This window comes from Gymnoscopelus braueri (assembly GCF_963280865.1).
Source record: "Gymnoscopelus braueri genome assembly, chromosome: 9".
NCBI lineage: Eukaryota > Metazoa > Chordata > Actinopteri > Myctophiformes > Myctophidae > Gymnoscopelus > Gymnoscopelus braueri.
The window spans coordinates 49392335-49407727 of NC_137610.1; the positions used below are offsets into that span (position 1 = coordinate 49392335).

The 15393-nt window shown below is 40.1% G+C and overlaps 1 protein-coding gene across 4 annotated transcripts in view; it reads right to left on the reverse strand.

Moving 5' to 3' along the window:
• The window catches only part of ptprz1a (protein tyrosine phosphatase receptor type Z1a), a 111029-nt gene that overhangs the window by 37328 nt on the left and 58308 nt on the right, over nucleotides 1–15393 (reverse strand). For all 4 annotated transcript variants that reach the window (XR_013933789.1, XM_080438412.1, XM_080438411.1 and 1 more), the window contains exons 3-6: nucleotides 12366–12545; nucleotides 5938–6089; nucleotides 4976–5071; nucleotides 35–101 (exon numbers count right to left, since the gene is read on the reverse strand). Coding sequence is in view for 3 of the 4 variants with exons in the window: in XM_080438412.1 (XP_080294538.1) it covers nucleotides 35–101; nucleotides 4976–5071; nucleotides 5938–6089; nucleotides 12366–12545 (495 nt within the window). In the remaining variant the exon portion in view is untranslated. The remainder of the gene's footprint in view (nucleotides 1–34; nucleotides 102–4975; nucleotides 5072–5937; nucleotides 6090–12365; nucleotides 12546–15393) is intronic.

Genomic DNA, 15393 nt, shown 5'->3' on the forward strand with positions numbered 1-15393 from the left:
AAATACGGTTTGAATAAGGGTCAGGCTGACGTACCGTATCTGCTGACAGTATTGATGGCATCAATAAGGGGCAGGTAGTTCTCATTGTCTTCAATGCTCGTCTGTGAGGAGAGTAAAGGTAACAAGTTATTACATGATGAGAATATTCTCAAAAAGGGCCTTAGTTGGTGGCCTCTCTCTTTACATCTGAAACTACCATTAATTTATTTGCAAACCAAACTCGTGACCTTATGCTCACTATTGAATGTCTCATGAATATACAGTTTGCAAAATTTGCTTTCATTTAATCAACCAGTTATTTCACTCCCCATAGAGCAGGAGTCTTGTTAGTTAATCCTCTTTACCCCGTTGAGGGGCATTATAGGGCGTTCAGGTGACCGTGCCTTTTTGTTCGCTGCTCCAAAATTGTGGAACAGCCCATGTCTACCGGTTAGGTCTGCACCCTCCTTGGATATTTTTAAAAGCAGACTCAAAACGCACCTGTTTTCCCTCAAGGCCTTTTAGCAGCAGCAAATCACATGATCGCAAAAAAAAGACAGCCCGTTCACTGTTATTCGATTTGGAAATATTGCCTTTTCTGTTTCTGTTGCTTTTTGGCGAAAAGAGCCTACATTCAACTGCCCACAACTATGGAATGGAGGATCGCGGAGGCACCCTCCCCCCCACCCAGATTCTACGAGACTCGTAGATACGTCTTTTAAAGCGATCGATCATACTAGATAAATATTCTATGATTTTTTAAAGGTTAGTGAAAACACAAAAATATCGCTGGCAGTGGCTGAGCAAATTCTGTTTTATTTCTGGCAGTCAAAGAGTTAATAAATCAGTGCTATTGAACACCCTTTACATCTGTGTGTGGGTTTTACAAATATTGAACCAATGAAAAGTTTTAAAAATCGCTTCTGACTAAACCTCCTAACTCCTCAAACTGTCGGTCAAACCACCTAACTCCAACTCAGACTTGGTCATTCTAATCAATGATGGACAAAACAACTATCTCCACATTAATGGTCAAAAACCTCCTAACTCCACTTGAGTTGGATTTGGGTAAAGTGATGATAATAAGGACACACTCAAGTATCTGACAATGTATAAAGTCACCATACCAACTTTTATGAGGCAGTGTTGTGTTGCAGTGGTGGAAAGTAACTAAGTTCATTTACTCAAGTACTGTATTTAAGTACAATTTTGAGGTATTAGTTATTTTTTTTTACCAATTTCCAATACTTTTACTTCTACTCCACTACATCTCAGAGGCAAATATTGTACTTTACTGCACTACAATTATTTGAAAACTTTAGTTGCTAGTAACTTTGTAGATTTTGATTATTATTATAAAACATACATTAACCACTTCAACCCTATATATATTTCGGCCATTTGAAAATAGCAGATCTGCAAGCTCACAATGTGTCGTGATGCAATGCATTGTGAGCTTGTAGATCTGCTATTTTCAAAAGATTTTTATACATCTGAAAACTTGAAATGGGAAATTCTGCATAATGAGTACTTTTGCTTTTGGTACTATAAGTACATTTTGATGCCAATAGTTTTACTCAAGTACATTTTGAATTCCGGACTTTTATTTGTAACAAGAGTATTTCTATATTGCAGTATTGATACTTTTACTTAAGTAAAACATTTGAGTATGTTTTCCACCACTGTTGTGTTGTTTTAAAACATGTTTTTTTTTTCCTGAAAAGTTAACATTTTGGACATAGTTGTTTTTTGCAGACAGCAGAGACACAGTGTTTTAAGTGGTTATGGTGTTATGGTCAGACTAAATAATAATACAGCCTGCGGTCTGTGCACACTGTTAGACTTGCTCCCACAGAAGAACCTTGCAGTAAAGTAAACACAGTGGGAGGACGTCTAACAATGTGATGCTGATCTTCTGTTTGTCCTGCATCTGATTACCAGAGTGGAGGAGGTGGTGCATGCTCTACTTTTCTCATTTATTGTACAGACTACATTAAGTTGACCATCACCTCATTTTTAAAATATTTCTTCAATCATATTGAAGTGATCAAATATGACCAGTGAGTAAAGGTCATTTTTAATGCATAGCAATGTGAGTCGATTGTCCACTCTCCTTAAAACAATAGGTTAAACACACTTTCTATCGATTAGTCACCCCATGGAGACTTGAATTCATGGATATTGTTTTGTTTTTGTCGCATTCCTAAGCCATTAATTTGATTACCGGCGGAAAGATGCTAATGTATGCGTTAGGAGACTCAAAGGAGACTCTTTGAGTCTCCTATCGGAGAGACCGCCAGTCATCAAATTATTGGCTTAGGAATGCGACAAAAACTAAAACATCTCCATGAATTCAAGTCTCCATGGGGTGTGTAATTGATAGAAAATAAGTAATTTTTTAGGTGAACTATCCCTTTAAGATCCACCTTTTCACTGCAGACGACTCCTAGGCTCACTTGTTGTTTTTGTGGGTTTTGTTTTGTTTCTACTCCCTCCTGTTCCTGAGTTCTTGTTGTCCTAGTCTAGTCTTCTTTGTCTGGCCTACGTTTTTCTCTTCTGTCTCTTTCATTTCTCTTTATTCGGACTGCACCCCGGGCCAGTGTAATAAGCGCACTACAAATCCTTAACCTATGAACGTATGAACACAACACACAAAGGACAGCCTTCTTGAAGACTCATCTCTCTCTCACATCTGTGCAAGTCTAGACTTCAGACTGACCATGAGACTGACATACAGTAACATGTATTATTCCAACGATACTGAGCCTGCAGGCTCAGCCTACTGTACCAGTATCATGTGTAACTCTAATCTCTAACTTCAATCTGTGCTGCTGAGCCTCATGCTGGTTGGAATCAGTTCCACCATCCCATTCCTGGCCCTTGTGGTTTTAAGACAGAGTAGTGGACTGAAGACTCTGTAAACACAGGCATGAAAGGGAAGTGTATTTTTAAGGTCTGCAAATGATCCATCATGTGAGTCGATTTTTTAAAGGTTTTCAGATGGGTTCAGTGTCTTCCCCACTTCGACGCTAACTCTGGGGGAGCCCGGGATCGAACTGGGAACCTCACGGTTGCCATCCGGCCGCTCTACTGGCCACTCTAGCCCTGAGCCACTGCCACAGCCCCAGTGATGGGGGAAATTAAATTGACCATTTTTCTTTCATAATGTTAAAAAAATAGCGAAGATCCACAAGCTCACAATGCATCACAATGCAACTGTGTAGTTAATCAGAACAATTGATTTAATCGTTTCTAAATCTATTAGAATAATTTCGCGTCGATTCGTTGATATAAAAAAATAGACCAATGATCATCAAAGAGTTTGTCTCGCCTCATTAGATAATATACCATGCTATAACTTGTCAATAAGACTTACAGCAGATGTATGTGGTTCGTGGTATCAAGACACAGCATTCCTTTTTAATTCCTAACCTTTCACAGATAAAAGGTCACAGACTGCATGGCCATGCTAAAGCTTGCCATGATGTGCACACATACATACATGTGTGCGCAACGTGGTGAACATGTGTGCACATGTTGAATACACTCACATGTCTGTCTGTCTCCTTAAATACACCTGCATACCTGTATGACACACTCATCTGTGACACCCTCTCCACCCAATCCTGCTAAAGCACATGCATATTTACTTTTGTACGGTATACCGTCTGCTTAGTTTCCCATCATTACACTCCCTGTAACAGTGGTGGGAAAAGTACTCTCATTTCTTACTTAGGTAAAAGTATCAATACTGCAATGCAGAAATACTCTGTTACAAGTAAAAGTCCGGAATTCAAAATGTACTTGAGTAAAAGTAGAAAAGTATTGGCAACATGTACTTAAAGTACCAAAAGTAAAAGTACAAATATATTTGAAAATAACAGATCGACAAGCTCACAACGCGTCGCGATGTGACGCTTTGTGAGCTTTCAGATCGGCTATTTTCTAATAGCCTATATATAAAATAGGGCTGAAGCGGTTAATGTATGTTTCAAAATATAATAACTTAAATCTGCAAAGTAACTAGTAACTCAAGTTTTCAAATAATTGTAGTGGAGTAAAAGGAAAAACTCCAGTAAAGTAAAAATACCTCAACATTGTACTTAAGTACAGTACTTGAGTAAATGTACTTAGTTACTTTACACCACTGTGCATACCTGTATGACACACTCATCTGTGACACTCTCTCCACCCAATCCTGCTAAAGCACACGGATATTTACATGCGTATGGTATACTGTCTGCTTGGTTTCCCATCATTACACTCCCTGTATTCCTGTAATGACTCCAGATTGGCAAGTGTAAGCAATAAAACCAGAAATATTGGTATGGTAAAGATTTCTGCAGGACGCTCCCACGGCTTTGGATTCCCTGCACCCCACACAGAGCACCTCTGTGGGTTTCAACATGCTAGCATTAGCCAGAGGCAACCCCACTAAATGCACAAAGGTCACCAAAAAGCAGGTCTTTATGGCACATAATATACTTAGAGACAAATAACTTTCTAAATGGTATCAACAGCTACAGCTCTTGACCCTGACCCATGATTTGAATAAAACTCTCACTCGCTCATTCTCGCCCGCCCGCCCGCACGCACGCACGCACGCACGCACACACACACACACACACACACACACACACACACACACACACACACACACACACACACACACACACACACACACACACACACACACACACACACACACACACACACACACACACACACACACACACACACACACACACACACACACACACACACACACGTGCTATGGGGCGGCCATAGCTGAGTGGTTAGTGAGCCCGCCTAGGGAGCCAGAGGCCCTGGTTGCCCCAGGTACGATTCCAGGCCACGCCAGCATATGTGTCGATGAAATGAAATTTGTCCCTGAGCAAGACTCTTAACCCCTAATTGCTCACAGGCCCTCATTGGAAACAAGCCCGCAAGGACTTTCATGAACGTCCTGTTAAAAGGAATTATCCTTATCCTGTACCTCAAACAACACGGCCAGCGCTGTGATCCTGCCTCCTTCCTTGATGGCGTCGTCTAAGGAGTTAAACTGATCTGCTTCATAACAATAGATCTGCATCTGTAAGAGGAGGAAAGATTAGAGTTAGTGGAGAGTCTTATAATCACCATGATAGGAATCACCACCATGTCCTATAGTCTCTTCCCAGGATCGTCCCGTTAAAAAGTGAGGGTCTGGGATTAAGGTGCACGGAAGACGTACTGTTTTGAAGCGGGGAATGGGCGATATCATCACAGAGCTTTTCTTTTGAAAGAATATTCAAGCCAATTGTTGGGAATGGAGCTGATAGGTGCAACGGTAGATCCAAATCCTCCTTGTTGCAGTCACAGCTACTTATGAAAACAAGGACAGACCTTGTTTTTCAGAAATCTTATCTCGATCGTGACATTTTGATGTCTCACCGACCTGAATGCACCTATAAGCACCTAACCTAAAGTCATGTTCTTTAAGGCAATGGTTCTCAACCTTTTCAGGCCGCGACCCCCCAAAATAATCATATTTGAACTGGGGACCCCCACCCTGATAAGCACTTGGAATTGTAGGAGTTGAGACATTATATTTTCGGTTCCACAGATAAATATTGTGAAAATAGCCAATCTACAAGCTCACAACGTGTTGTGAGGCGTTGTGAGCTTGTAGATCGGCTATTTTCATCATTTTTGCCTCTTTCTAAAATTATTTGACAATTTGGCCCATGTCTGACCAGTTTTTGGTCTTTTTTCAATTATTTTATTTTTTATTTTTATTGTTTTGGTATTATCTTAAATTGTCACTTACTGTCATCTGGGGACCCCCCAAAAATCATGTGGGGAACCCCCTAGGGGTCCTGACCCACAGGTTGAGAACCACTGCTTTAGGGAAGCCAAACTTTAGACCTATAAGGCTCACAATGAAAGGTTATACTGGATGAGGCTCAGCTCCATTACCTCCAGAGGGTATTTGACTCCGTCCAGGCTGTGTTCGGAGCCCTCTGAGGAGGCGTTGCAGCGACCCCAGTGGAAGGTGATACGAGCCACCTTGAACTTTGACCTGAGACCGCCTCCGCTGATGAAGAAATCTCCATGTAGGTTCACCGCCACTGAGAGGGGAAAGAACAGAAGATCACATATGAGCACTTGAATTGATAAACACATGTATAGTGTGATAGTAATGCCATATAGCTACAATCTAGCTATATGGTGTTTGCTGTTCAATAGCAACATGCACCAGACACTTAACTAATTAAGACCGGCAAAGTATGGTGTCATTTTAGATTTATTTGGTTATTCAAAAATAGCAGATATACAAACTCGTAGTGCGGCACCAAGTGCCGTGCTACGAGCTTGTAGATCTGCGATTTTTTTAGAAATCGTGAACATTTTTGCAAATCTTATATATATATATATATATGTATTTTTTAAATTAAAAACATTTTCAAAATATTTTCCAAAAAACTGTTAGGATTTAGAAGACTCGTATCTCAAATCTTAATGGATTAAAGGGACAAAAAACCCTAATCTGAGTGTGTAGGTTGTTTTCCTGTTCAGGCAAGAAATTACAGCCCGGTCACGTGAATTCACATAATCTACGCTCAGGGCACTGTGATTGACAGACGGTGATTGGCTCTTCCACTTTTTGGTTTCTGCGAAACGCCCACCCAGCGCTCAATTGAGGCCAGACTCGTCTGCAGAAGACACATGATTATGTGAATGCACGCGACCGGAATGGTTTACCAGGCTGAGACTAGTAAGCAACATGGCAGGCAAGTAATCAACGCAGCTGCAGCTAATACAATGATTAATGGGCGTGTTAGATTTAGATGTGCCAGTGTGCGTGCAAGCCTTGACAATTACAACAGTATATTGTCAATGCTTGCACATTGGAACATCTACACCCACATCTACACCCATTAGTAATTCTATCAGCTGCATTACTTACATCACAGTTTACTTAAAGTTTGTTTATGTTTTTTACCCTTCTGTAGTTTATAACCTGTACATGAAAACAAACTACAAAATCAGCATTGGGTTTCATGCCTGTTTAAATTAGAGTGATGGGCAATGGGTGAATGAGACCAACAACAGGACTTAAGCCTGACCTTTTCTGAGCTTGTAGATTATTTTTGGTGTGTGAAACTGTCGCGCAATTAAGTATAAAAAAAACACAAGAAATGCCTGGTGAAGTGACAGTCATGAAGAGTGTGAAAGTTGAATCATACTGTAGTTGAAAAGCTCTTATGCTGTGTTCACACTAGCAGCGACAAAGTGACATATTTGCTACAAGTCATTTTCAATGTAGGCCTGCGACACGAAGCATCAAACTAAAATGTTTTTCCTTCCACCATTTCAACTCCCCTTCTCTCTCTGCCCACAATTCCTGCTCCATTCTGTAAATGGAACGCATTTTTGCCATTAACCAATTCAATCCGGGAACGCATAGCTGTGTCATTTTAGATTTGGTAGCTACAACCAATATTTTATACTTGGGTTATTCAAAAATAGCAGATATACAAGCTTGTAGATTATTTTTTTGGAAGAATCATGAAAATTTGTGCAAATCTTTGAATATATATATTGTTTCAAGCGAACATGTGTAACTCAAATCTTTGCTTTTGGGGGATTCTACAAATGTCTTCTAAATCCTAACAGTTTTCTTTGAAAAACACCCATATGTTGCTATAATATCAGTGGTTCAAAAATATCAAAAATATCAGATCTACCAGTTCATAGCGCGACACTCGGTGGCGCGCTATGAGCTTGTATATCTGCTATTTTTTAATAGCCAAAGAAATCTAAAAAATGACACAGATTCTTTCCCCGGTCTCAAAGGGTTAACCAATTCTTCGTTCATCCATTTTCATGTGTGTAGTGTGGCTTGAACAACACTTCAGAGGTGACTCATCAACATTGTAGCTGTCTCCATGCTCGGGTTGTTTTGTAGCTTTGTCACCACTTGAGTGAACGCAGCATCACTTTACACCAACGGTGTAATTATGAAGCACTTTTGTACTTATGCTGTAGGTTAAGTATTTATAAAGGTCGCTAGATGTAGACCGTCAACACACCAGTCCAATGGCTCTCAACCTTTTCAGGCCGTGACCGCCCAAAAGAATCATATTTGAACTGGGGAGCCCCCCCCCCCGAGTTTGACTCGGTTCCACAGATAAGTATTGTGAAAAATAGCCGATCTACAAGCTCACAATTACTTTTGATGAAGTAATGGTATTTTTTCTTCTTTTCTTTCTTTGTTTAAGTATTTAAAAGGTCTTAAAAGTCCTTAAATTGTCACTGTCATTTGTCAAAATCATGTGGGGACTGACATGACCCGAACCACTGTACAATGGACACGCCCACAAGCAGCCAGCCTGGCCGTGCAGCTTTGTCACTGAACACCATATCATTGTGATTGATGAGGCACCACACTTACTATTGATTGGTCTAAGGCTTGGACAGGGAGGCCATCGTGTCATTATAGACTCTGTGGGCCCTGTTTGGGGTCAGGCTGGGCGCACTGGGGTGAGACACGCAGCAGACCAATGAATTGACAATTCACTCAAAGTCAGTTGCAATCGCCTTGACTGCAGTTTGTGCCAGGTCCTTTTGCCCCCAGAAACAGGCCAGGCCTGCCCCTGTGTCTTGCTACCAAATAAATACAATGTATAAATAAGAATCTACAGAAATGTTAGCTACTCTGCCCTACAAAGCCAAAGAAAATGAAAGGTAGGTTAAGTGATATTTTTGGCTTAAAACAAAAAGCTTTATGTTAAAAGGTTAATCTCTATATTCTGATAGTAATCATTGCTATAGAGTGTTTGTTCAGTAACAGGAGTCTCCATGTCTCTCCAGCTCTTTGATAAACAGAAACTACATTTTCAGGTAGGTGACAAATGTTCAGCCAATCAGTAGAGAGTACCCATTTATCAGCTTCACTTTGATAGTGATCCAGTTCCAATTTTGTCTGCTCATTTATTCGTGTCATCACTTCCAATTTCACTTGTTTAATCGGTATCCCGACCTGAATATGCATTTTCTGTTTAATAAAGAGCTGGAGAGACATGGAGACTCCTGTTACTGAACAAACACTTTATAGCAATGAGTACTGTCAGAATATAAAGCTTTTTAACACTTATTTTAGCCAAAGAAAATCACTTACCCTACCTTTAACTGATAAATAAGTTTAAAAGTCTTTCAACTGGTCAGCCAAATGAGATATCGTATAAGTGATGTTACCCTAATTGTATATCTGTTCTTGAGGTAATTGTTTATCCCCCAAATTCACAAAGGCTAATCTGACCTTTGGGATACACAAATAAGTCGGTGTGTCCAAAAACGTAGTTACTGCACTTTGGCTTTGTAAACACTCAGTTTGTTTGTTTGTATATACTCAGGTTTATAATTAGCCTCAACTATAACATTTCACAACAGGAGTTTTTGTGAGAGCAAACCTGTGGCCATTTAAATGCTGTTGTTTTTGCACGTCTGATTGTAGGTTCCTGTCTGTGTCTACTCATCATCCAGACTTCACAGACTGGATGAGGTTATGTTTGCCTCCATCTTAGCTGTGCTGAACACAGAGTGTTGTTCTTTATAACAGCGTTTCACATACATTAGGGAAAGTAAATACGTGTATATGCCTTTTTTAACCTTTCCAACATTTATTTTTTTACCCCCACAATCTTGTTCTACAAAGATTTTCTCTTTTTTTATGTCCCGAACTTTTGACACGTTGTGAGCTTATAGATCGGCTATTTTCACTATTCTTAAAATAGAGCTTAAATCTGCACTACGTAACTTTCCTCTTTTACCCTGGATCTGAACCATTGAGCTAATAGAGCCTGCCTGCTTGCTCAGGGGATAAATTGAAATCTTGACCATCAGGTCAGAATTTGTGTCAGATCCTTTGTCTAGGTGAGACATGACCTTTGACGCGATCTAAAAATGTCTCAATAGAAGAGCAACCATCCCAATTGTATACGTTATATTGTATTAACATACTCTACCATACAAATTGGACAAAATGTAATTGTATGCATTACAAAAAAGTTACATAATGCCGCTTTAAGTGATTCATTCATAATGTACTTTTGTACGTTTGGGTCCATGTCTCTTTTGGGCCTCAAGGTGTAAAGGTTTGAGAAACCCTGCTTTACATAAAGAAGGGCTAAACTGACCTGAATGCATCAGTGATCTCTCTTTGCTGACTGTCTCCCTTTGAAACACTGGACTCGCCCGGTGACTTTAGCCTCCTCAACAGGCAGGCTCTTCTGTGGTATACCATTTCACTGAACAATTACCTTGAACGTACATTGTTGGCTATTGTATTTCATGCCACTTAACCCATTAAGACCGGGAACGCATCTGTGTGTCATTTTACGTTTTTTTTTTACGATTTTGGCTATTCAAAAATAGCAGATATACAAGCTCATAGCGCGGCACCGAGTGCCGCACTATGAGCTTGCAGATCTGCTATTTTCGAAAAATCTTGAACATTTGTGTGAATATTTGAATATATATATATTTTTTAAAGGGAACATTTTTTACTCAAATATTTGCTTCATGTGGGTCCCTGGAACTAAATATTTTGAGATGGGGGTCCGCGGCCAAATACATATAATCTTGGGGGTCCTTCACATGAAAAAGTACCACCGTTATTATAGCAACATACATTTTTCAGAAAAATGTTTTTTAGAAGATTTAGAAGACATTTGAAGAATCCCCCAGAAGCAAAGATTTGAGTTAGAAATGTTCGCTTTATAAAAAAATATACATATTCAAAGATTTGCACAAATCTTCCCGATTTTTCAAAAATAGCAGATCTACAAGCTCATAGCGCGGCACTCGGTGCCGCGCTATGAGCTTGTATATCTGCTATTTTTGTATAGCCAAAGAAATCTAAAAATGACACACAGATCCCCGTTCCCGGTCTTAATGGGTTAAGAGAAGAATCCACAAAAGGCCTTGAACTCTCACAGATAAAGGAGCGGTAATGGTATATCCCAGAGACTAGCATGCTACTGTATGTGGCACGATTGACCCCCACGTTTTCCAATCTAGGCCAAAACGGGCTCACTACAAAACTGAAAGATAACACTTTGGGATGCAACGGACGGAAGAAAAGAAAGGACAAAGTGGACAAAAAAAAGGAAAGAAAAGTAAGCAAACAAACAAACAAGTGTGGGTTATTGTGGGTTTGTTTGGGTGGAAGAATGCACCATACAGGTAAACATTGTAGTCATTGAAGGGAGCCATTCATGTGCATTCTGAATGAATCCGCAAACAAATGTATTGAACAACTGTTTTTGTTCTTTACATCTTTTCATAGAAATCTACAATGTGCGAACACAGCAGCAAGATATGTGAACTGTTGTGATAAAAGAAGGTTAGCCAATGGAATACAACCACCCTAAGGGCTACTAACTATCGAGTTTCCTGCACTATCTGTACCGAGTGGACCTCCGACATAGACCTACTGCACATATAAACACTATCTGTACCGAGTGGACCTCTGACATAGACCTACTGCACATATAAACACTGTCTGTACCGAGTGGACCTCTGACATAGACCTACTGCACATATAAACGGAGCTGCTACCTTAAACATGTTTGAAAACTGGGGCTTTTTGTTTACTATAAAAACAAATTGGTTAAAATGCTGCTAATTGTCCCAAAGGTGACTGCAAAATCTTGAAAAATATTGCTGCTATTTGTTTAAAAAAGCTTTAATCCCCTTGCCGACATATAACATTCTAATGTGACATAGCTCTGTTTAACACAATGCTGTACCGCCTCCATCTGTCTCATACTTTCCCCATTTCTTTCTTAAATTGTTTGTATTATGTTTTGACACTTGCTTAGGCAATGTAAACGTATGTTTTCTCATGCCAATAAAGCTCCTTTGAATTGAATTGAGGTCGAAGCCAACCACATGCCCCCATAGATTCACATGGAGTCACCAGCCAGTTTTGTCACCTGACACACAACAGTTTTACAAGGAAAGAGTAACATGCACCAATTTTTTACGGGGACTCCTGAACTTTGCTCATATACACTGCATAAACACACCACAGCCGGACACCCACAATATATTTATTAATCCATGAGGGGCATTGGTTCAAAAGACTTTCACGCTGGCATCGCTACTTTGGGTATGACATTACAGGCGACTATTTTCTGAACATAAAAAACATTTCCAGATCAGCTATCTATGCAATTTGTCATACGACAAATTATATAGGACTTAAGTGGTAAAAACAGATAAGAAACAGACACATGCAAAAAATACAGTACCACATAGTCACATACAGATGAGATTATTACTGACTACAGTTTATACGAGCGTGTGTCAGTGATGTTGTCAAGTTGTTGGTTTCTTACCCGTCTTCCCGTCGTTCTTTATGGTGGTTCTGTCGGACGTCTCGTTCTCCCAGCCGTCAAACGTCAACTTTTGGTACTGCAGCTTCACCTGAGCCAGGTCCTCCTCGATGTTGATGGGCGATTGCTTGGCATTGCTGCAAGATGGATACTTCTTCGCCCAGTGCTTTTGGTTTAGGGTTCCTAGGAAAAAGGAAGTCATGATGAGTTAATACAGTAGTAATAAAATCATTTTATTTATAATGCACTTTACATTTGGAACAAATCTCAAAGTGCTACAATTAGGGTAAAATATTTTACATTATTGTTTAGACAAAGGTAAACAATAATTTTAAAACATTAAAATCACATGAGAGCATAAAGCCTAGGAGAAAAACAAGTGTACAGTATATCAAAAAAACGCTTTATTAAAAAGCTATGTCTTTATAGTCCTCCACAATCTCTGAATGCTATATAGAGTCTGGAACTACACCTCCACGAAATCCGAGAGGGGAAACTGGCACTTCCGTTCACGAAAATATATTTTAAAATATTTACTACTAATACTTTGTTTATTTTTTATTTATTTCAAATTCTGCTAAGCATCAAGCTATATATGCTTAGATGATTTTGATTTATATTAAGCGACTTATTATTATTTGCGTGACTGTAAAGACGAAACGGAAGTGGGGAGGAGGCTTCACAGCCGCTTTATATTTTAATCAGCTTCCGGGTCCCAGACTGTATGACCGGAAACATTAAAAAATTGTGGGAGGCAACAGTCTGGCCACGCGAGACTGGATTGCGGTGCTCTCAGGTGGTCAGGGAGGGTGTTCCAGAGTGGAGGAGCTGCCGAGCAGAAGGCCCGGGCCAGACCCCAGGGTACAGCAGATCTACAAACTCACAACGCGTCGCAGCGCTAACGCGTTCTGAGCCTGTAGATCTGCTATTTTCAAATAGGCAAAGTACATATAAGGCTGAAGTGGTTAATGTATGGTTTGTAATAATAATACAAATCTACAAAGTAACTAGTAACTTTTTCAAATAATTGTAGTGGAGTAAAAAGTACAATATTTGACTCCGAGATGTAGTGGAGTAGAAGTAAAAGTATTGAAAATTGAAAATACTCAAGTAAAGTAAGAAAGACCTCAACATTGTACTTAAGTACAGTACTCGAGGAAATGTACTTAGTTACTTTCCACCACTGTCTACAGACATACATTAAGATCATATAAACCTTTCACACCTAGAGATCTTCCTCTTGATTTCTCTGCACTTTTTAAGGATTGCATTCATTACATGTACAATTCTGGCATTTAACAGTGAATGCTACTAAACTGTGCTGCCACAGTATAAATGCCACGTATACTGTAGGCTTCTAAGCAGCATCAATATCCTGATCCTCTCCAACATCCCCCCCAGACTTCCACCTAACTGCATCATCACAGTTTCCTGACACTTTAAAGCTGCAATTCGTATTAAAGCTTTATGTTCCACCTGAGTTTTGAACACAGGTCTCCCATGTGGGACACCAAAACATCAGTCTAAAGTTGTATTCATTAAAATAAGTTCAGGATTGCAGCTTTAAAGGAGCCCTTCACCCATTCTCAACCTATTAACTTCATTGGTCCTCAATAATGCTCATTATTGCACCATTTCTGTCTACGGTGCGCTCTGTGTCTCATAGCTGTAGTTTGCAGTTCAGCAATCTGGGAACCCAGAGCCAATGAGAATGAAAAACAGCGCCCTCTGCAGTTTGTACTATCTCACATTGGCTCTGGGACAATGACGACGTAGCACAAGTGCGCAAAGGAAACCGAGGTTTTGGTCTGCCTTCAGCTTTCACTTCCGGTGGTGCCACTATTTTTTCATTCCCACTAACAATATTTCTACACGGAACACTAACACCACTTCTCCCAGAGAACATGGATCGTTTTGGTTATAAGCCCACTTGTTTCTATGATGAAAGAGTAAGTTAAAATGTGAATATCTTTCTGTGGTTTTGTCTGCTCCGCGGACGCTATTGTTAAATTAGTTTGGGTTTGTTTCGAGGGGGAAAGATCGACGGACACGTGAATCCCGCCCACTACATTTGATTGGGTAAAGCGCGGCCTGCTTCCTGATCTGAAGGCACGCCCACTTGTAGCCCAGTGCGTACATGTTATGACGAGCCTTCACGACAGATTCCAACGCAGAGCAGAATCTGTTCTTGAGAGATTAGCAGTTCAGAGACCTGCCTACCGGTGGTACCATCTTATTAGTGAGGACCAATTATATGAAGATAAGGCTGAACATGTGTGAAGCGTTCCTTTAACACCCATTAAAACCGAGATATGCATCATGTGTCATTTTAGATTGACATAAGTTGTTGAGAGAACTCTTAGGATTTAGAACAGTGGTTTAGAACAGTAGTTCTAAAAAAGAGCAGATATACAAGCTCACAGCACGTCACTTTGTGCCACGCTGCGAGCTTGTACATCTGCTATTTTTTTTTACATTTTTGAAAGAGTCCCTGGCACAAAACATGTTCAGTGTCCTTGAACTACTGATTTAGAAGGCATTTAAGTAGAATCGGCCTCAGCTCTTAATGGGTTAACAAGTGTGTGTTAACAATGTGTAACAGTGTGGCTTAGCAAAGACTTCTTTAAAATGTTCTCACAACTTCGTGTGAAATGATTTTCGGTCTCCTCCTCAGCCTTTAGTGCTTTGTTAAAACTGCCCTGATCCTGTGGTACTGTAGCCCATTATTTATTTCCTTCTCAGTGTGTAGAGAGAGACACGACATGTTCACCATCAGACATTGAAGCATGCACAATACAATCACATCTCCCTCTATTTCGCTAAATAAATATACCCTAGTAGGTACAGTCTGTCCATTATATCCGGTTCATAAGCCCCCCATCCAGTTATTACACTGGCCCGGGCGGGCGCAGTCCGCAGAAAGAGAAAAGAAAGAGACAAGAAAGAGAAAAACATATAGGACAAGACAAAGAAGACTAGACTAGGACAACAAGAACTCAGTCAACACTGTCAGTCAGTCACAACAGTTGTT